General features: G+C 44.0%; 1 protein-coding gene across 1 annotated transcript in view; it reads left to right on the plus strand.

Moving 5' to 3' along the window:
• The window catches only part of C4H11orf24 (chromosome 4 C11orf24 homolog), a 29934-nt gene extending 13453 nt beyond the window's left edge, over positions 1-16481 (plus strand). Inside the window, exons 3-4 of the mRNA XM_069965279.1 lie at positions 8551-8661; positions 12120-16481. Of these exons, the coding sequence (XP_069821380.1) occupies positions 8551-8661; positions 12120-13393 (1385 nt within the window). The 3' untranslated portion in view covers positions 13394-16481. The remainder of the gene's footprint in view (positions 1-8550; positions 8662-12119) is intronic.
• The last annotated feature ends 7315 nt before the right edge of the window (positions 16482-23796 follow it).

Raw genomic sequence — 23796 nt, forward strand, 5'->3', positions numbered from 1 at the left:
TTTTTGAAGTGGCCTCTGCTCCAAATTCCCACCCTCTACCTGTTTGATAAACAGACAGGGTGGCACGGCTTCCAGCGCATTCACCATGAGTGCATCACTATCTTCCTTTTGAGATCTGACAGTTCAAGTGCCACAAACAAGCAGCCCAAGGGTGCAGTGAACTATAGGCCACGCCTCTTCGGCACTTGTGAAATTTTTTGCTGGGCTTTCAAGAGAACCAATCGCTTAGATTTTGCAGATAATGCTACTAGCAGCGCCTTTATAAGATGTGCAAAAATGCTCCTTACCATGTGTCCCATGTGTTTTGCAGACACTTTAGCTGCGCGTGAGACTTGCAGAGAGGCTTGCAGAGCACGTTGACAGGCAGAGAGCCTTAACTAATCACAGCCCAGATGACTAGCTCCCAGCTGTCTCGCGCCGCACATCTTTTTGCACATCTTCCGGACGCTGCTAGTAGCATTACCAGCAAAATCTAAGTGATTGGTTCTCTTTAAAGGCGTTATCCAGTTAGCTAAAATATATTCTGAATCATCCCCCTACTGGAGATTAGTAGAGATCAGCGAACCTGGAGCATGCTTGAGTCGATCTGAACCCAAACTTTCGACAACCTTAGAGCTTTATCCAAGTTCAGCAGCCCCCGCTAATCAAATACCGAACGTTCGGATCGACTCGAACCCGAACCCGGTTCGCTCATCTCTAGTCTTTACCTTATCTGTCTCCTTCTATCTCTTTGGAGCTGCTCATTTCTGCTGAAGAGATAGAAATTTCTCTTTGAGCTGTTCAGTCCGACACTACTCTCAACCCCCTCCTCCCTCCTTCCATCCAGACAGCTGACTTCTTATTCACAACTTTGTAGCTTCTTTATAATGCTGGGAGGGTTAATCACAGTGAGTTCATCAGCAATTTGACCTCAAATTAACCCTTTCAGCATTACAAAGAAGCTACAAAGTTGTAAATAGGAAGTTGTTTACATCAGCTGTCTGGATGGGAGGGGATAGGAGGTGGTTTAGAGTAGTGTCGTACCTAACAGCTCAAAGAGAAATTTCTATCACTTTAGCAGAAATGAGTGAAGGAGACAGATAAGGTTAAAGGGGTACTCCAGCGTGGGGGCACTTTTGCGCTGGGACTGGGGATGAGGTAGCCGAGGGAAAAGATGCCACTCACCTCCCCGGCTCCAGCGGCGGGTCCCGCATGGCGGCGCTCCGGTGCCCGGTTCCCGGCCGCTTCTGGGTGTCTGACGCGGGCCTGAGACGTGACATCTCAGGTCCGCTCAGCCACTCAGTGAAGGAGGCGGGATCCTCCTTTACTGAGTGGCTGAGCGGACCTGAGACGTCACGTCTCGGGCCCGCGTCAGACACCCGGAAGCGGCCGGGAACCGGGCACCGGAGCGCCACCATGCGGGACCCGCCGCTGGAGCCGGGGAGGTGAGTGGCATCTTTTCCCTCGGCTACCTCGTCCCCGGTCCCAGCGCAAAAGTGCCCCCACGCTGGAGTACCCCTTTAAGAAGGTGTATGGAATGAATTGTTAGTACCCAGGAAGGGGGATGATTCCGCATATATTTTACCCAAACGGATAACCCCTTTAAGCAATGCTCAGCATAAAGAAGGTACGACTAGTATCCTTTCACTGAAAGCTATAAGACTGTGTCAACATTTTGGTAGCAAAGCATATTTCTACGTTATGGAAGCACAGACAGATATATGAAAGGTACCATGTGTCTTCTCTTAACAGCTATCTAGCAGTCTCAGCGGTTTGAACCCTGAATTGCAGCTAACAGGTTGACGCTAAGCTGTTATGTAGCTAGTGCTGGGCATTTCAGATGTGGTACGACAGTCCTTTCCTGTGATAACAGTCTTGGTTGTTCATTGCTATGTTCCTTTATTGTATACACCTCTTTTCAGTGCATCCTCATGACAGCACCTACACATGGAGGATGTCACCTTTGACCCTATCAGGAACAGGAAACACAAAGAGGTTAAAAGGGCACTTCCCATCGTTTCCCTCAGTGTTTTTCCTGTTCCTGACAGGATCAAGGAACACAGAGGTTACCTGTGATCCTGTGTGGTCACGGGTCCTGGGACGGGGCTTGTGGAACGGCCTAAGGGTCCTTCCCAGTATCAGCCTGTGTCGGTCGCATCTTCTGGATGCCTCCGGTCCCCGCTCCCCCTGCAGCGCTCCGGGAGTTTATGCGGGGGAGCTTCAAGACGCCGCAGAGCCCTCGGGTTCCATTGCGGCTCCCCTGTGGCGTTCCCCCTGGCGGTAGTAGATACTTCTGCGCATGCGGACGCCGATGCGTGCACATGGTACGGGCGCACGTTGATGACGTCATGCGGACGCCGGGAGAAGTCCTCAGCTACCCGGAAGTGAGGAGGCGGCGCGGCCCCGAGATTTCGGCGCCAAATTTGAATCTCTGCAGCTACAAGACTGGTGAGTAACCCACTGTGTCCTGCTGTGTTGTGTGATGGACGCTGCTGAGGAGTGTGGGGAGGCTGCAGAGAGAAGCCCACCAGCTGGTTCAGTGAGTAGAGATACAAAATACTCATTTAAGGGCGTTGTGATAGTTAGTCCTCCAGGGTGATTCCTATCATATTGGTTTCTCCTTCTCTTTATAGGGAGATATGGAGGCTCCAAAAAAATCAAGGGGCAAAGAGAAATGCTGTGTTGGATGCGCTGCTGTACTACCTGAAGTATATACTAAAATGCTATGTAAAATCTGTCTTGCAAAACTGAACCCTCCTGCACAAGTATCTGTCTCAGAAGAATTGAAGGCCATAATACGCCGGGAAATCCAGGCCTCTATGGCCGGACTGATTCCTAATAACCCAGCTGTTACACCTCTGGCCCAGCCGGGGTCCCCCACTGTTTCAGATAAAGCTCCACCTGCTAAAAAACTTAAATCATGGGATATTTCAGACTCAGAATCAGAATGTATAACTGAAAACAAAGATGATGATGTTAATAATGATGATAATGTTGATGATGTGGTTATGGAGTCATCTCAGGGTACTTCCCAGAAAGAACCAGGGAAATTCTGTTTCTCTTCTGAGGATACTGACACGTTAATTAAGGCGGTCAGATCTCTCATGGAATTAGATGATATTGAACAAACCCTTTCTGCACAAGACGCAATGTTTGCCGGTTTAAAACCAAAAAAGAGAAAGTTTTTTCCAATACATCAAAACATTAAAGATCTAATTTTTTCTGAATGGAAGGAACCTGAGAAACGACTTCAAATTTCTAAAGAATTTAGATCGAGATTTGTTTTTGATGAAGCTGATTCTGAGTCATGGACTAATATACCTAAAATTGATGTACAGGTGGCCAAAGTTGTCAAAAAAACTGATTTACCCTTTGAGGATGCTACTCAGTTAAAAGATTCTATGGACAGAAAGATGGAGGGTCTTCTACGCAAGTCCTGGGAAGCCTCCACGGCCATTCTAAACCCTAATATCGCTGCCACTAGTGTGGCTAGATCACTATATATATGGTTAGAACAGTTAGAAAATCATATGGCAGGCAAAACGTCGAAAGAAGAACTGTTAGCTACCATGCCTTTACTTAAAATGGCTGCAGGATTCTTGGCTGATGCTTCGGCAGAATCCGTGAGAATGGCAGCTAAATCAGCGGCCTTATCCAATGCCACAAGAAGAGCATTATGGGTGAAACATTGGCATGGGGATATTGCATCTAAAAATAAAGTCTGCCAAATTCCATTCCAGGGAAACCTCTTGTTTGGACCTGTACTGGAGGACATCCTAGAAAAGGCGGCTGACAGAAAGAAAGACTTTCCATACAAAAAGGCACAAAAGGATAAGAAACCTTTTCGTCCCTATACCCAGAAAAAGCAGGAGTACAAAGGGAAAGGTAAAAGTGGCAGATGGTCCTACCCTAAAGGAGGTAAGGGAAGAGGTTTCCTCCTCAACCCCTCCTCCGAAAATAAAGATAAATGACTGTGTTCAGGTGGGGGGACGACTTTCTCTCTTCACCACCAATTGGGAGAAAGTAACAAAAAATCTATTCATTTTAAACATCTTGAAAGAGGGGTATCTCATAGATTTCTCGACTCGCCCCCCCCCCCCCCAAAATTCCAGGTTACCCCATGTCAATCCCGCACTCTGAGGAATCGCTTAATGGAAGGGGTAGAAGATCTAATTCACCTAGGCGCAGTTGTTCCAGTACCTCAGGAGGAAATCGGGTTGGGGCATTATTCCAATCTATTCTTAGTCCCCAAACCCAACGGGACTTTCAGGACAATTATAAACTTAAAATACCTGAACAGATTCCTGAGGCCCAAAAAATTCAAGATGGAGACGATAAAAACAACTATCCCTCTGATACATCAGAACGCAGCCCTAGTAACAATAGACTTGAAGGACGCATACTTCCACGTCCCGATCCATACCTCTCACCAGAAATTCCTCAGATTTGCAATGAAAACAGAGAACCAGACCCTACATTACCAATTCAGGTGCCTTCCATTCGGAATCTCATCCGCCCCATGGTTATTTACCAAGATTATGCTGGAGGTGGTGGCACATCTGAGACAACGGGATATAACCATAATCCCCTACTTGGACGATCTACTTATTACTGCCCCCTCTCCCCTAATTCTAAACGCACACATTCAGGTGGTGATAGAATGCCTTCAGGACCTGGGGTGGATAGTAAATTTTGCCAAGTCAGATTTGATTCCATCTCCCAGGAAGAAATTCTTAGGAATGATCCTAGACTCACAAGTCCAAATGACATTTCTTCCAGAAGAGAAAGTATGCTCTCTAACATCAAAGGTAAGAGATTTCAGGAAGAAAACCATGACATCAATCAGAAACGCCATGTCCCTCTTAGGGCTGATGACATCCTGCATCCCTGCAGTGCCCTGGTGTCAACATCACTCCCGAACTCTACAAAAGAGCATTCTACAATGTTGGGACAGGTCTCCGTTGTCTCTAGACAAAAAGATGACGATCTCGCAAAAGGTGAAATCCTCTCTCATCTGGTGGATGACAGAGAAGAACCTTGTAATAGGAATTCGGTGGAATCAAGAACCAACCATTCAGATTACCACGGATGCCAGCCTATGGGGTTGGGGAGCACATCTCATGGGCCTCTATTTTCAGGGTCAGTGGAGAGAGAGCCACAAACATCAATCATCAAACTACAGGGAATTGAGAGCAGTACTAGAGGCGCTGAAGAGTGCCGAATCATTCCTTATCCAGAAAAACATCAAAATATTTACAGACAATGCAACTGTGGTGGCATACCTGAGACATCAAGGAGGCACCAGATCATCTCAACTCCAATCCCTAGCAGAACAAATTTTCTCCTGGGCAGAAAAGAAGGTGTCATCCATCTCTGCGGTTCACCTCAAAGGGACAGAGAACGTGGTGGCAGACTACTTAAGTCGTCACCAGGTTCTTCCAGGAGAATGGGAATTTAATTCCCAGATATTCTCCATGTTAGTAGACAGGTGGGGCTATCCAGAGGTCGACCTATTTGCCTCCAAAGCAAACAGGAAAGTAGAAACATTCTGCTCTTTGAATCGGCTAGATCGGCCGATGGCCCTGGACGCACTTCAACAAGAATGGATTTTCAAACTTGCGTATGCGTTTCCCCCTCTACCGCTCATTCCAAAAGAGTTACAGAAGATACGGTCAGGTCAGACCACAGTAATCTTCATAGCTCCACTGTGGCCCAAGAGAGCATGGTACAGTCTGTTGAAGTCACTGGCGGTTCAAGATCCAATCCTGCTTCCTCTTCAGAAAGATCTCTTGACCCAGGGCCCTCTACGTCATCAGAATCTGGAAAATCTACATCTAGCGGCTTGGCTTTTGAAAAGTCCCTCCTGTCAGCCAAAGGCCTCTCGCCAAGAGTGGTAGAGACTCTTCTAAAAAACAAAAAAGAAGTCACCTCTTCCATCTACCTAAAACAATGGAAAAAATACCAATCATGGTGTGGTGACTTTCCTCCGGACATGCTACATCCAGATATCCCCAGGATCCTTGATTTTCTTCAAGACGGGCTGGATAAAGGCTTTTCTATCAACACGCTAAAAGTACAGGTTTAAGCATTAGGTTGCATTTATGATACTCAAATCGCAGATCATAGATGGGTCAGAAGGTTCTTTAAAGCGGTGGCAAGAATTAAACCAAACATCAAAAATCTCTCTCCCCCATGGGACTTAAATATAGTCTTATCTGGATTATCAAAGTTACCTTTTGAACCCCTAAATGAAGTCTCATTAAAATATCTCACACTCAAAACAGCTTTTTTGGTAGCCATTACCACAGCACGTAGGGTGGGAGAGATTCAAGCCTTAACAATCATGGAACCTTTCTGTACCATCTTAGATGATAGGATTGTATTTAAACTTAACCCAATTTTTCTTCCTAAAGTGGTTACAGATTTTCACAGATCGCAAGATATTGTGATACCATCCTTCTGTGATAACCCAAAAAATGAGAAAGAAGAAGCCTTTCACCGTCTTGATGTTAAACGAGCTATCTTACAGTACCTAGATACTACAAAAGCCTGGAGAAAGGATGAAAACCTTCTTATACAGTTCCAAGGCCCAAACAAGGGCAAGAAAGCGACAAAATCTTCTATTGCTCGATGGATTAAGATGGCAATCTGTGAAGCCTACACTTCTATGGGGAAGGATCCCCCTACAGGTATTAAAGCACACTCTACAAGAGCTACGGCAGCTTCATGGGCAGCAAGATCAGCAGCCTCCCTCGAACAAATTTGTAAAGCAGCAACCTGGTCCTCGCCTCACACTTTCTACAGGCACTATCGGTTGCACGTTGGCACTTCTCAAGATCTGGCTTTCGGGAGAAAGGTGCTCCAAGCAGTGGTCCCTCCCTAAAAGGCTAAGTTGGTATGTCTCCATGTGTAGGTGCTGTCATGAGGATGCACTGAAAAGGCGGAATTATGACTTACCGATAATTCACTTTTCATTAATCCTCATGACAGCACCCTTATATTTCCCTCCCTTTTTTGTGTATAATCCTGTATGGGTTCGTTATAATTACACTGAGGGGAACGATGGGAAGTGCCCTTTTAACCTCTTTGTGTTTCCTGTTCCTGATAGGGTCAAAGGTGACATCCTCCATGTGTAGGTGCTGTCATGAGGATTAATGAAAAGTGAATTATCGGTAAGTCATAATTCCGCCTATTTATAGCATCTCACATATTTTTGCGCAGATGGAATTTTCAATTGCGGTATATCATTAATATGTAAAGTGTGTGTTTATATATGGATGTCTCAAATCCGTATCTGTCAACTATGATTATATTTACCAAATGCCCAATTCCCAGGCTGCTTCTCATTCTACTCGAAGGACATTTTTCTTGTGAGTGATCTGAATGTGTTTGGAGCTGAACAGGTCAGCATCTGGTGTTTCTAATGAAGATGGATTATACGTAACGCACGGCTTTTGGACTGCTCCTTTCAGGAACTGGTGTTTGCTGTTCATTGTTGCAGGGTATTTTTAGGGGGGGATTGTATGATCTATTGTGGTTTACACCAGTAACATTGGTTTGGAACGCAGGACAACTTTTACGTTAAGTGTGACTTGTTAAAACTTAAAGCAATTCAAATCGTATTAGGATATATCTCCAATTCTGTATACAAATTGCTAATATACTTGAATTTAAATGGTCACTGTTTCAAGCAGTGTTATTCCATTTAACCTATGTCTGTCATAGGTCTCCAAACTGCGGCCCTCCAGCGGTTGCAATACTACATTTCACATCATGCCTGGACAGCCAAATCCAAAGCTTTAGCTGTCCGCATGATGGGAATTGTAGTTTTGCAACAGCTGGAGGGCCGGAGTTTGGAGACCAATGGTCTATGTGATCTGAAACATATTTGTAAATCACTTTGTAAAAGACAGAAGATAGGAAAGGGGGGCAAGACTGTGTGAATGTAAGGTAAGCCTTCACTCTCCTCTTGAGGGTCCACACGGTGCCTTAAAAGTAAATACAACGTAAAGAAGAAAATCAGCACTCACCAATTTGTAGAAATTTTCTTTTATTTCAAATGTTAACGTCTCTGAATAGCTGCCAAATGAAATTGAAATCCAGAGCCAAGGCATACACTACATTCACACATCCATTGGGCTGCCTATAGGTGCGGACCCGTAGCTACAGACAGCACTAAGGATGTGCACACGTAGCTGTCCACAATACACGGACCTATTCATTCTCCACAATTGCGGTTTGTATTAGAATCTGTCAGTTTTTTTTTTGCGACACAGATCACTGCCTCGTAACACGTACAGACACATGAATGGGGCCGTTAAACTGTAGCCCGTAGTACAGATTTTTCGGACATGTAAAGTATCCTTAGTGTGGAATCACAGTTACTAATATATTCCTATACCATTACAGTGCCCCTCCTTATCCCTTTACATATCACTAATATATAACAGTCTTCTGGTTATATAACCTTTAGGATTGCTGTCCCTGTAAATGGGATAGTATCATGGTTTCTTCTGTGATATTAAAAATGTAAGATAACTTAGAAATCTTTCTCTATAATTTTTTTTCCAGATAATAATGTCTGCAGCAAATCTTTTTTACTCAAGAAGTGGTGTGCAGTAACGCTTTGTAACAGATTGTGCCACACAACTGGAGCCCAAATGATCACAGATCCACCTTTAAGTAAGTTTTGAGAACTGTACACTGAATAGTACATATTCTACATGCAGGGCCGGTTTTAGACTAGATGTGGCCCTGGGCAAAGTTGAAGGTGGGGCCCCAAATGCTGAAATATTTTAGCAACAATTTAAGGTCCCCATACATGTTATTCTTTTGTTGGTGGTACCTGTTGCTCCTGGTGGGTTTGGCCATCAGCGTAAGGTGTATGGGGCTCTGTAGACAGTCCTCTGACAGATGATATCAGTGGACATAGGGGGTCGAGCTTGATGGAAAATCAACACCCAACCTCTTTGTTCTCAGAGAGATAAGCCGCCATCAGATCTGTATGGCTATGGCTTTCCCCTCTCATAGAGAACACAGGAACACTCAGATGTGCCAAATTTCTGTGTATGGGGAGGACGGGACCGGATGGGACAGATAATTGTCAGCTGAAGGATTGTTCAGCCAGCAGTTATTGGAAGTGTACGGCCACTTTTAAGGCCGTATTACCCGGCCTGATATTTTGCAGAAGTGAGCGCCAATCTGGTAGAATGGAGCTCGCTTAGAGAGCCTACTACAGCAAAAGCTATGGAGGAGATTTATCAAACTGGTGTAAAGAAGAATTGGCTCAGTTGCCCCTAGCAACCAATCAGATTCCACCATCTTAGAATCTGAGTAATGAATGGTGGAATCTTATTGGTTGCTAGGGGCAACGGAGCCAGTTTCACTTTACACCATGTTTGATAAATCTCCCCCTATGTGTATATATACAGTATATCATTAGTGATGTGTGTGCAATCCTTGCTGTATATAGTAAACAATAAAGATATATACTACCTGATCACGTTCCCCAGTGCCCTCACAGAGCGATAGCGTCCTGATTCGGACTATTTTCGCTCCATGTATTAGGCCCCTTACTCAGTTCAGAAGGTTACATGCCGGGACTGCCGCTATATGCCAAGACTGCCCCTACATGCCGGGACTGCCCCTACATGCCGGGACTGCCCCTAGTGGTGTAAACACAAGAACTATTTATATGAATTGCTTTAAAAAAATAAAATAAAAAAAATCACTATAATCAGGACCAAATATTACCTCCATACCGTTATTGAAGAAAACTTTACTATATACAGGCCAATATTACCACCATAAAGTGACCGCCCCATAATGACTCTATATACACTATATACAGACCAATATTACTGCCATAGAGTGACCACTTCATGACTCTATATACACTATATACAGACCAATATTACCGCCATAGAGTGACCACCGCATAATGACTCTATATACACTATATACAGACCAATATTACCGCTATAGACTTTCCACTGTATAATGAATGACTCTATATACGCTGTATACAGACCAATATTATGTGGCTGTCACTCTATGGCTGTACTTTTGGTCTGTATATAGTGTGTATATATAGAGTCATTATGTGGTGGTCACTGTATGGCGGTAATATTGGTCTGTATATAGTGTCATTATGTGGTAGTCAATCTATGGCAGTAATGACTATATATACACTATATACAGACCAATATTAATGCCAAAGAGTGACCACTGCATAATGACACTTTATACAGACCAATATTACCGCCATAGAGTGACCGCCACATAACTCTATATACACACTATATACAGACCAATATTACCGCCATAGATTGACCACTGCATAATGACTCTGTATCCAGACCAATATTATGTAGCGATCACTCTATGGCTGTACTATTGGTCTGTATATAGTGTATATAGTCATTATGTGGTGGTCACTGTATGGCGGTTATATTGGTCTGTTTATAGTGTCATTATGTGGCAGTCAATCTATGGCAGTAATGACTATATATACACTATATACAGACCAATATTACCAGCATACAGTGACCACCACCAGGACTGAATACCACCTTATTATTTTTCTCAATAAAATACACCGTATTGCCTTATATACATAGGAGCTGCAGCCAATCAGCGGCCTCAGTGGTCACCGACAGGAATTACATAGGACTGATGAGGCCAGAGAATGGCTGCAGCTCCTATACACAGTCTATTCACTTCTACACTTGGGAGTCAGCAGTGCTAATATACACACACTAATATATATATACACTCACACATCCATGAAAACACATTATACAGATACAAACCATCCAGTCCATACACTATACACAGGACATGTAACACACACTACATTCATCCATTATACACTTACATTCATACACATTACACACTACAGAACAGAATACTTACCCCCTCTAGCATGCTGGGTGTAGTAATGAATCCCCCTCATGTACCATGCAGCAGGCTGTCATCCTCTCCTCCATCGTCCCGACAGCTCCACACCAGGAGGAGGAAGTCACGTGCAGTAAGAGGAGCTGGAGGCAGGGGGAGGGGAGCCACACACACGGAGCAGACACCAAGCAGCGTCCTGCAGCCTCTGCGTGACCCCTGATAGCAGCAGCCAGGGATCACTGCCAGACTCTGCATTACGCTCTCCTACTGGAACTGCGGTAGGGGGCCCCTGGGGGATGGGGGCCCTGGGCATTTGCCCTGCTTGCCCCCCCTAACGCCGGCCCTGTCTACATGAAAGAAATAAAAATAGGGCTATAGGCGGCTCCTCGTGTGATACCGTAAAGGTTTAAGAAGTAGAGCAGGTGAACAGATTCAGTGCTCACCTTCTTGCCCCTTGGGCTTTGTGCGTATCACCCCAAGGTACGGGGGAACATGTGATCCTGGGTATGGTGCCTTCAACCGGTGCAACGTCCTGTAATGTGGTGGGGTTGCCAGAGCCGGCTAGAGTACATGCCTGATGCTCCCTAGAAGGGGCCCTAAAGCAATAACATACAAGAAAAAATACCAAGTGGTCATACTCAAAGTTGCCAGCGCTGGCATCTTTGAGTATGATCAATTGTCATTTTTTCTTTTATGTTAGTACATATGCTGGAATAGGCAAACCTAGTAATAATACAAGTGACAATAAGGCATTTTGTGCAATATTTTCAATATAGAAAAAACTGCTCCTTGCCACTGCCCCACATGAGGAGTGAAGAGCTTATGTAAAGTATTTCATGCACCTGTTTCTTACTCACTATGGCGTATCCATTGGCTGCTCATAAAATAATATAGATGGGGTACTCAACCCGTTTCTGAAGTTTTAGGAATTTCTATGTAGAGTGGCTCCACACAGGTACCAAAATCTACAGCCAGCAAGGCCTCACAATTTCTCTCTATACTCTCATCACCCTATTTTTACCTGTCTGACAAATCATAAAAATTGATACTATCCTTGGACATAATTAGGCAAGTGTAATACACAGAATTAATCCAGGTTTTGTTGTGTTCCATTGTGCCTTTGCTGACATCTTACGTCTGGATTCTAGGCCTGAAAAATTGTTAGCTTATTAAATTTTAGCGGACCTTTAAAAATGTTCTTTTTATATTTATTTGGTCATTTATTTATTTTCAATGTTCAACAGGTAGAAATTATTTAAAGAAAAGAAGAAAACGGAGTTCTAAAGGAAAATCTAGAAACAGGAACGTTTCTCTAACCACCCCGATGGCAGATAACTCTTCCCCAAGTGCTACAACACCCTCAAAAATACCCACAAGGAAATCTACGATTACTTTAGAGCCTACAACACTTACCACCAAAGCTGTGCCAAATAGTAATGAACATCCAGCAAATAAAACTTCCACAAGCACAGAGAAGACTGTAACTACTGTAGCAACCTCTAGTACAGCAGAGATCCCGACAACTACAACTACTGTTCAGACCACAAAGAGTACAAAGCCAATAGTTGTAACAGCAAAAAGTTCTCCAGTGACCTCAAGAAGCACAGTAGTGACTTCAAAACCTGTCACCTCAAAGACCATTACTACAGAATCTACAACTAGTACAACTAAAATTATTTACCCTATAAAGCCTTTAGCTAAAAGTGTAACAACAAAGCCAACAACGGAACAGAAAAATACCAGTTTAGTAACTGAGAAAGAAACCATTGAAGCAAAAACAACTCTAGGTACATTCCCACCCGTGATGCCAACAACCATCAAAACCACTGAGCCAACTTTATCAACTATGGTATCACTTGTGCCAACTCACCCGTCGACTAACACCAAAGAGCCTTTACCAGCCGAAACCACAAAGGCTAAGAATACAAAGAGTGCTACGTCAAGAATGATTCCAGCGACTAGTGAAGAACCAGTTCCAATGAAAACAACCATTTCTCCAACCACTGCCAAGACGACAACGACGACTACACAAGTCATCACGTCAGAGCCAACCAAACCCTTAAGTACCACAACTCGAACAAAGATAACCATTCCGAAAACTACTATCCCTATTCCAGTCATTCCACAATTGGAGACAACATCTTCACCTAGTCAAACTACCTCTATCACAAAGCCATCAACTCCATCATCAACCAGCAGCAACCCAACCACAAGCACAACTCCCAATCCAGACTCTCATGTGTCGATATCGACCAAGATATCGACAGTGTCTTCCTTTAGAGGTGGTGACCAAAAGAAAGATGATGAAAATAATGACAGTATCGTTATCGTTGCCGAGGAGGTAGCGAAACGCGTGCAGAATACCAGTTTTTTGCTGGCAGTGCTGCTGTTAGGGAACATGTTCTTTATAGCCGTTATTGTGCTCTTCATACTTCAGGCTTATGAGAGCTACAAGAAGAAAGACTATACCCAAGTAGATTATTTAATTAACGGGATGTATGCCGATTCAGAGATGTAACTGGACAGCGTCACGTTGGACCTATTATTCTTCCATATGCATTACACACACAAAGTTTAATATTTTGCTATTTTTGTATTCTTTGTGATGACTCCTTGTGTAGGAAGTGACTGAAGTGTGTTGCAGCCACTTTTACACTCTTAAGTGCAATCTAAGCAGGAGTAGTCTACGTCTAAGAATTTGACATATGGGCGAAGACCAAAATAAACATTTATCTTTTTCAGTCTTTCAGGTTAATAATAATAATCTTGTTCTTTTGCACATTTTATAAATGTATTTTTTAGAACGTTAACATGAGAACATACATGCGTTGCAGTGTTCCTTACCATCAGCACGGATAGTTAGCGTCGCTAAGATTCAGAATGGCTGTTATTCACCCATGGTGATTTGTCTATCGGTAAAAATACACAACACGTCTGTATGCATTTGCTACTCAGCTTGCTATGCTATGTGTCAATTTCTCATGCTAATGCTGAGGAGGCTTCCATAATGTTGGCACTGCACTTTTCCATATAGAATACACACAACCTGCTTTGTGATAGTCATCCTCTGTTTAGATCCATCATGGTCTGAATTTGGCCTCATGGACACTGCCATATTACTGTACCTCCTAGTTATACGGGGCTGTAATATGGCTCTACGTAGATGTATATGGATATATGGACACATACTTTACTTAGTTTGAAGGCATTTGGAGGAATCCTACAGAATATTATATTGTCATACTATGGCAGCGTTAGAAGCCTCATATATTAGATGGCTAACAAAATGCATAAAAAGTTGCACCAAACTGCAGAGCTGAGTGTAGGGTTGATTCATTCACACATCCTGTGGTTGGGGCAGTGTTTGATGCCTTTTTGTTTTTTGTTTTTTAAAGATGGGAAGTGGACTTAAAGCGAATGTACCATCAGGTACATTCTCTTTAATACAACACACGGATAGAACGGCGCTGGCGCGTGGAAGCCAGTGCCGCGGTCTGTTTTTTGAACCGTGGGCCGGGGCTGAAGCACTGGAGGCAAGCTGACCCGCCCCCAGTTGGAGGAAACCCCCTCCCCTCTATGAGGCGGCTCCATTTATTCTAATGGAGCCGCGTCATAGAGGAGAGGGGGTTTCCTCCCACTGGGGGCCGGCCGGGCTGGTACCCATAGATAGAACGGCGCCATACATGGGAACCTGGCTGCAGTTCAAAAGACTGTTCCACGCACTGGCGCCGCTCTATCCTTTGGTTATATTAAAGCGAATATACCTGACGGTACATTTGCTTTAAAAGGGATTATGCAGGATTAGGGCCCGTTCACAATACAGAATCTGCTCTGACATTCTGCTTAGAACCCCCGCCTTTAGACTCCGCACTGGATCCCGCCCCGTTTCAAGGCGCGCAAGGTCTCCTATTGAAAGAGATATTCGGCAGGGAGTCCGCAGGCAAGGGCTTCAAACGGAATTTCGGTGACTATTCTGTAGTTTGAATGGGCCCTTCGACGAATATAGCTACTTTTTTTCAAAAACGGCACCACCCCTGTCCTCAGGTTTTGTGTGGTATTACTCCTCTCAATTCACTTCAGTGCACTACCACATACAAGGACAGGAGTGTAGATGTTTTTTGAATAACGGCTGTGTCTCTAATTTTGCATAAGTCCTTCAAGAGGAAGGAAAAGTATATAGAACAGCATTATATTGCCATTGTTTTGCACTTAGTGTGAAACCAGCCTTAGTTTATGTTCACATAGTATTTTTGAAGTCTTTTTTTTCAACCAAAATCAGGAGTGGAACTGACAGGGCAAAATTCTAATGGAAAGATTTGCACAGTTTCAGTGTTTTCAACCCACTCCTGGTTTTGGTTGAAAAAAAAGACTGATGGAAATACTATATGCGCACATAGCCTTACAGTGATATTCAAGCTTGTTGCTGCTTTTTGATTGTGACTTGATAGTGATATTGACTTCAGATCGAAAAATTCTTAATAATAAATCGGGGAAGATTTACTGTATAATATTTAGACAGTGTAAACATAGACTAGACAGTTTAAGAATGCACCAGACTTATCACAATGGTTCAGGCTATTTGATAAATTTGGTTAATCTTGGGACCAAATATTAGTTGGATAAAATTGTGCCAAAATCTTGGCATTTAGTGTTGCATCTGAAGCCACATTTAGAAAATGTGTCTAAAATACACAATATATATGGTACGGCGATTAGTTGCAAATTGTGCCCAAACTTTGCCTTGGTTTTTGTTTCTTGTTTGTGGTACTGCAAATAAAGTTGGTGCAGTACTGGGGCAATTTTGAACCACATGACCTTTTTTTTACGTTGGTGCTGAACCTTTTGATATCATTGACTTGATGTATATAAACGGTAAGGGTGGGTTCACACTACGGAATTCTCGCGGATAAACTCTTTGGAACTCTGTACACGCTCACGGACGCGCGCCTTTCCGCCGGCTCCATAGACACCGTTCTATGGTTCGGCTGATTCCGCATTCCGCCGAAAGAATTGACATGTCAGTTATTTCTGCGGAATGCGGAATCAGCTGGCCCATAGAACGGTGTCTATGGAGCAGGTGGTAAGGCGCGCGTCCGTGAGCGCGTACAGCCGGCGGAATTCCGTGGAGTTTATCCGCGAGAATTCCGTAGTGTGAACCCACCCTAACAGTTTACTAAAGAGAGACTACAACACAATACACTAAAAAGCAATAGAAGCAAGTGAGTTATGATGCCAACTGTTTTTATAAGCCTCAAGTTCATGCTTGTGTGCTTTGTTTTTTTTTTTATGTTGTTTTTTTGTCTTTTTTTTTATCTTTATTCTGCAACCAACCCAAATGGATAGAAAAGCCTGTGCTATTGCCATTTTCTTTATGAACTATTGAAAAGCCAATAAAAATAAAAAGCTGACTTAAATGATTTTTTTTTTAGCCTAGTTTAATCTTAAGACAAACTCTTAACGTTTCAGCTCTGCCAAGTACATGTTAGGAAATATGATTGATTCTTCTATCTAATTTGTGCCATTACAAGCCATATGTATTATTTTTATATGTTTTAAAGAAATACAAATTAATAAAATGATATAAATTATTATAATGACTTAATTCACAGATGGAACTCTTCTTAAAGTGCTTTACGTAGTTTTTATAGTGTGTACAGGTTATCATACTACAGGAACTTTTTACACGGGATGATAAGAAACATTGTTAGAAATGCTCCTTTGGCCAATAGTCGACCCAGGTAAAAGGTGGCGGTGATCAGCTAAAGGCCCTATTCCACGGAACTATTATCGTCCGTATTCGGCCGATATCGGCTGCTACGAATGATAATCGTCCCATGGAATAGAGTGCAACGATCAGCCGACATCGTTCATGTCGGCTGATCGTTGCAGTCGCTTGTTTTTCAACATGTTGAAAAACAAGAGACTGATATAGCAGCGATCTGCTGCCGGTGCTCCGTTGAATAGGAGCATCGGCAGCAGACGCTGCTGTATCCTATGGGCTGCCCGGACGATCAGCGATCACCTGGGCAGCCCCCCTCGCAGCTCCCTGCCGCCCCTCCCGCACTCACCCGCTCGCTGCCGCCGCGTTGAATAGCGGCGGTAGCGAGCGGGGTACAAGGAGCAAACGAGCGCTGAGAGTGCTCGTTTGCTCCTCTAAACGACCCGTGGAATAGGGGCTTTAGGGCCGAGATAACGCCGATCCTCGGCTGATCACATCTTTTGATTCTGATTGAAAGAAGACTGCGAGAAGACTGGAGGGTTAGGCCTTATGCACACATTCAGTATTTATTTCAAGTCTGTAGATTCCTCCTGCTATCCACCTGTACAATCCACTAAAAATAATGGATTTTTTTTTTTTTTACAGAAATATGGATCCCAAACAGGTTACAAAATAGCAGATCCCATTGATTTCTATGAGAGGATCCGTAAAAAAAAAATCTAGGTCCGCACTAGGACATGTACTTTTGTTTTGTTTTTTTTCAGCATTGGTTTGCGTCCTTATAATCTATTGATTGTGTGAATAGCCCAATAGACAACAATGTGCACTAACTCGAATACGGAAATACAGATCTGTAGATTACGGGATGTGTGAATAAGGCCTAAGTACAATGGTTTTGCAAATAATAAGGGCTCATGTGGGTCTTTAGGTTAAAAAAAAATGCAAGCGCTTTGGCTTTTTAAAACACGAAGAGGAAAAATCAAATATGCATTCACATGATCCGTGCCACGACCCGCACTGTGAAAAAATAGGACATGTCCTAGTGTGGATCGTGGCAAACGGCCCGCACACCGCCCGGCAGCAGAGATAACAGGAGCGCATGATGTGCGCTCCTGTCATCGAATCTACTACTCACCTACTCCCTCAGACCTGCTTGCTTCATATTCACCAGAAGTGGCCTGGACCGTGCTGCCGCCTTCTCCTGGCAGCGTAGTCCAGGCCACTTCTGGTGAGCGTGTGTAGCCGATCAGCACAGGGAAATAGGTGAGTAGTTGATGCAATGACAGGAGCGTATATCATGCGCTCGTGTCATCTCTGCTGCTGGGGATGGGTGTAGGGGAGCTTCGCGGCACGGATCGTGTGAATAAGGCCATAGACTGGTGTGTCACCCCCTCCCCCCTTTCTTCTTTTATCCTGTACATCCCCTTTTAACTACTGGACAACCAGAACACACTGGAGACATTGGGGTAATATAGTACAGTGGTGCCTTGGATTACGAGCATAATTCGTTCCGGGACCGTGCTTGTAATCTAAATCCACTCTTAAACCAAAGCAAATTTTCCCATAAGAAATCATAGAAATGCAGACAATTGGTTCCACACCCCAAAAATAATAATTTATTATTCTGAATAATATGTAAAACAGATGAAACAAACATTCAGAAACAGCAGAATATGTGATATTATAAGTTACTGTACAGTAATGGAGAGGATGGGAAACACAAGGGCTGACAGAGACTGCAGGAAGCATGAAGGAATGAGCAGGACAGATGTGGTCTGGGAAGAGAGGATTAACAGCTATGAAGAGATTACCTCCACAGTCCTGTCCCCTGATGTAAGCCCCAGCCTGAAGTGGATCTGCTATGATTTGGAAGTAGAGGGAGACTTCCAGGGTCAGAGTACAGGGCTGTAGACCCCACTATGCAGACCATGCCCCTCCCCAACTCCCCCTCCCACCCAGTACAGGGAGCTCTTACACCAAAACGCTTTTAAACCAAGTTACTCTTAAAGGAGAAGTCCGGCCAAAATTAATTTTTGATATGTTGTTACTTATGAAAAGTTATACAAATTTCTAATGTACATTAATTATGGGAAATGCACATATACTGCTATTTCCCTTAATTTAGTAGATCAGGAAGTGTTAGAAATATCTCTGAAGAAGTGACGTCACGACCCAGGGTGTAATTCCTATGGAGTGTCCAGCAGGGGGCGCTCTCTATATAGAAGTCTATGGGACTTTATTGTTTCTATGGGTTTCTATGTAATGTAATGTAATGTAGTGTACAGTGCTTTATTGAATGAATACATCTATGGAATACTTTGGGGAGCAAGTGTCCTTGCTCCCCAAAGTATTGCATAAATGTATTCATTCAATACACAGTAAGCCCGCCGATCCGCTGCATTTCCGCCGCATTCCCGCTGATCCGCCGCATTCCCGCCGATCCGCCACACGCTGATCCGCCGCATTCCCGCCGATCCGGACCATATACATTGAACTACAGCTCCCATCATCTGCTTCTAGTATGAACAGGTGATGGGAGCTGTAGCTGGGTAATGGATATGACATGCCGCCGGGCGCAGGGGGGAGCCGCTCAGTACACAGGAGCGCTCCCCCCCTCCTCCTCCTCCTTCCGTGATAACTTCCGCCTATACCAATGCTGACTCCCTGCCTGGCCGCCGCTCTCCGCTCACATATACCGGCTCCCGGCATCAGCGCGGACACCAGGATGCATCGGGAGCCGGTATGTATGGGGGGGGGGGGGGGGAGAGAGCGGCGGCCAGGCAGGGACTCAGCAGTGCTATAGGCGGAAGTTATCCCGGAAGGAGGAGGAGGGGGGAGCTGCTGTGTACTGAGCGGCTCCCCCCTGCGCCCGGCGGCATGTCATATCCCATCACCTGTTCATACTAGAAGCAGATGATGGGAGCTGTAGTTCAATGTATATGGTCCGGATCGGCGGGAATGCGGCGGATCAGCGTGTGGCGGATCGGCGGAAATGCGGCGGATCGGTGGGCTTACTGTGTATTGAATGAATACATTTATGCAATACTTTGGGGAGCAAGGACACTTGCTCCCCAAAGTATTCCATAGATGTATTCATTCAATAAAGCACTGTACACTACATTACATTACATTACATTACATAGAAACCCATAGAAACAATAAAGTCCCATAGACTTCTATATAGAGAGCGCCCCCTGCTGGACACTCCATAGGAATTACACCCTGGGTCGTGACGTCACTTCTTCAGAGATATTTCTAACACTTCCTGATCTACTAAATTAAGGGAAATAGCTCTATATGTGCATTTCCCATAATTAATGTACATTAGAAATTTGTATAACTTTTCATAAGTAACAACATATCAAAAATTAATTTTGGCCGGACTTCTCCTTTAAACCAAGGTATTACTGTACCTGAAATGAGGTTGTTGCTATTGGTAAAAACACCATTATATAGGCAATCTTTGATCTCACTCCCAGTAACAGGAGAAGGTACAGGTTAATACCATAATAGGAAAAAACAGAATGGACACTTTGTAGTTAGGATTCATCCTGTTATAAGTGACTGAGTTGTATAAATAACCTGTTCACAGTAGCCTGCAGCCCTATGGAGCGTTCTCATCAGTGCCTCCAAGCCTCTGGCTACTTCCAGTAGTAATAAAGACTTTAGTGCAGCCAGTTTTCATTTATTTATACGAGTCCATACATCCTTTCCAGACTCCCTCTGGCAGATCTTGTTCTCCAAATTCATTTTCTTTCATAAAAAGAAGTCCTGTTTTAACACCTCAAGCGGAGCTGCTCCTAGCTGTTCACAGCAAGACATGAATGGAACCGCTAAAGTAAACTTCATCATGAATACTCTATAAGTTTCCTATGGATATTTAGAGACAGACATCTCCATATTCATTGTTACACAATGATATTTAAAAGGAAATGAAACATAAAGGGCAACTCCAGTAAAAAAAAAATTCTTTCAAATCAACTGGTGTCAGAAAGTGCCAGAGATCTGTAATTTACTTCTGTTAAAAAAAAAAAAAAAATCTCAAGTCTTCTTGTACTTACCAGCTGCGGTATGTCATAGACATAGACATAGATATGTCGGACATACAGCAGATGATAACTTCTGAAAGACTTTTTTTTAAAAGAAGTGAATTACAAATCTCTGGCACTTTCTGATACCGAAAGAAATTTTTTACTTTTTTTTGCTAGAATTGCCCTTTAACTTGCTTTTTATTGTAGCTTGCAGCTATTATGTGGACATTCCCTGCAAATCTGTTGAGCGCATCTTCCACATGGATGAATGGGTGAGACAATGCTACAACGTTCTCCCGACTGTAACACGTCCAACAATGGTGGCAGAGTGTTTCTTCTCGGAAGTTTATCACCTGACAAACCAAAATCTATTCATTCAATGAAGCAGAAAACACAACTCATTGGGAAAAGCAACCTGATCAGCAGGTCCGTTTCTGATATTGCTGTAAAATTAAAGTTTTTTCTTCCAACGCAACTTTAGACAAGGTGCCATGACCATCCGTCTTCATCGGAGGCCCATGAATGACATCCAACTTCTTCAGCCACCGATATTCAAATGCTGAAAGATTGGACTTGAGCATGCTCATCTCTAGATACTACCTATAAGGGGGACCTGGATACCTTGGGGTCGGGGTGACCTACAAGGAGATCTGGCCAAAGAAGGGAGTTAGTTACAAAAGGGACCTTTCTAATGGAGAGACTACTTACAGGAGGACTTGGCTAATGGAGAAAATATCCTACAGAGTGGATCTGGGGTAATTACCTACTTCATTGGAACAACTACATAAAGGAGGCACCTACCTTATGTGAAAGATTAGCTACAGGGTGGACCTATCTAATGAGGGTACTCATTACTTACTGGGGGAACCTGTTTATTTACAGGGACAACTCCACCTCATTTACCTACCTACTTTACTGTGTGAGACATCAACGGGAGGAAAGTAAGGAGGGTACTGAAAGAATATGAAGCCTAAGATGTTTGTCTAGTAAGTTTTTAGAGATGAGTTGTGGCTGAAAGAAATGGAGCCAGATGGATAAAAAAAGAGAAAGTGAATGACTTCTATCAGGGAAGACGCCCCCTTGGAGTCTCTGGATGCAACTGTTCTGTAATCTCTTATAGGGTCACCATTTTGAGACATCCTCAAAGTTGTCAGATACATAGACTTACCCCTCCAGTGTATACATGGACATTTTGGCATAGGTTGGAGCCAAGTTTGAACCCATTTCTGTGGCCATAAATTCAAAATTACAAAAATATTCACACATAGTATTTTTTATTTTTTTTTATTTAGTCTTTCGGACTCTTGGTCAGAAACTGCACCTTTTATAATTTTATCCGGTCAGTTCCAATCCCGATTTTGATTGGAAAAAAAAAGGACCAAAAGACTGAGAGAAATACTATGTGTGGACATAGCCCTAGAACATAAACAAAAGATGCAACTCCCTAAATAATGGCCTATGGCCTAATTCACACGTCCAGCGATGTTGCCCGTAATTGCGGATCATAAGGCCTGTGCCACGAAAAAAACATGCAAAGCAGATGCAATCACAGACGTCTTTTCACAGATCGCAGAGCTAGATAGAAGACTTAATCCACGGTGCTTAAAAATCCCTGGACATGTAAATAAGGCCTAGTGCTTCCCAACCTTTTCCACCTCTGGGCACCCCTTAGAAAAAAATTTAGCTTAGGGCACCCCTAATGAATAATGTTCTACACAATATAAAAACCTCCATTTGGTGACTCACAGGTGACATCTTCTTTGATCCAAGACATTACTTTCCCTTTTCCTCTCCATCCGGTCCAGACCACCGTGACGATTTCTTCCAGCTACAATTCATCTCTTTAGAACCTGCCAGACATACATCTAAGGCACCTCACATTTAATAATGCCCCATGTTGTACCCCCACATAGTAATAATACCAATTGTTGTGCCCCTCTTATAGTAATAATATACGCCCTAGTGTGCCTTTCATCATAATAATGCCCCTTATGCTGTTCCCCTCAGTATAAATGCCCCCTTGCATGCTGTGCCCCTGGTAATAATGTCCCCCATGCTGCCCCCCTCAGTATAAATGCCCCCTGCCTGCCACTAGTAATAATTTTCCCTATGCTGCCCCCTCAGTATAAATGACCCCTGCCTGCCCCTAGTAATAATCTCCCCCATGCTGCCCCCCTGCCTGCCCCTGGTAATAATGTTCTCTATGCTGTGCCCTCACCTGCTGTGCACAAAAAAAAAAATTCTACTCCCCTAATCTGGGCTGTGTGGCTGCAGGGAGCACCTCTCCCTCCTCTTCGGGCTCCATCTTGCGAGCCGCAGGGACGGAACCTCTGGCAGGCGTGATGACGTCACATCATCACGCCTGCCGGAGAGGTCACGTCCCGGAGTCCTATAGGCTGCTGGCATGAAGTGCCATCGGCTTATAGGATTGAATCTAGGAGCAGGACACCAACAGGTCCTGCTCCTACATTCTGCTCAATTGAATGTTCCACCCGCTCACTGTGTGAGTGAGAAGAACATCAAACCGATAGGCATATCCCTAGAAGCTGTGCGGCAGCAGCTTCTAGGGATATTAAAGTGACAGTGTCACATTTCCCACCGAGATCCTGCAGCACCCCTGGTGAGTTCTCCTGGCACCCCAGTGTGCCGCGGCACCCCGGTTGGGAAAACGCTGGCCTAAGGCTTTGCCAAATTGATGCTGAGCTACAATTCATTGGCCCTTCCTGGACCATTGATTGTTATGACTGCCTCCCTATGTACAGTATATATGTATTTTGTGTTCCCAGGCCTCCTGCTCTCCACCGCTGTCAGCAATTCCACAACATCCGCTGACGTCCCATTCCCACTGGAAACGACTACTCAGCGTAGACAGCATGGAGTCAATGCTGAGCAGCCATTTCTGGTGGGAGCAGCACATCAGCGGATGTTGTGGAGAAGCTGACGGCGACAGAGAGTGGACAGCCTAGCAACTGGCAGCTGCGGTGGAGCGGGTAAGTTTACCACATTGTCTTGTCCCTCACAGCCCCAGCAGTATAAAAGATTATGGGGGAGACTTATCAAACTGGTGTAAAGTAGAATTGTCTTAGTTGCCCCTAGCAACCAATCAGATTCCACTTTTCATTCCTCACAGATTCTTTGAAAAATGAAAGGTGGAATCTGATTGGTTGCTAG

Source organism: Dendropsophus ebraccatus, chromosome 4 (assembly GCF_027789765.1).
Source record: "Dendropsophus ebraccatus isolate aDenEbr1 chromosome 4, aDenEbr1.pat, whole genome shotgun sequence".
NCBI lineage: Eukaryota > Metazoa > Chordata > Amphibia > Anura > Hylidae > Dendropsophus > Dendropsophus ebraccatus.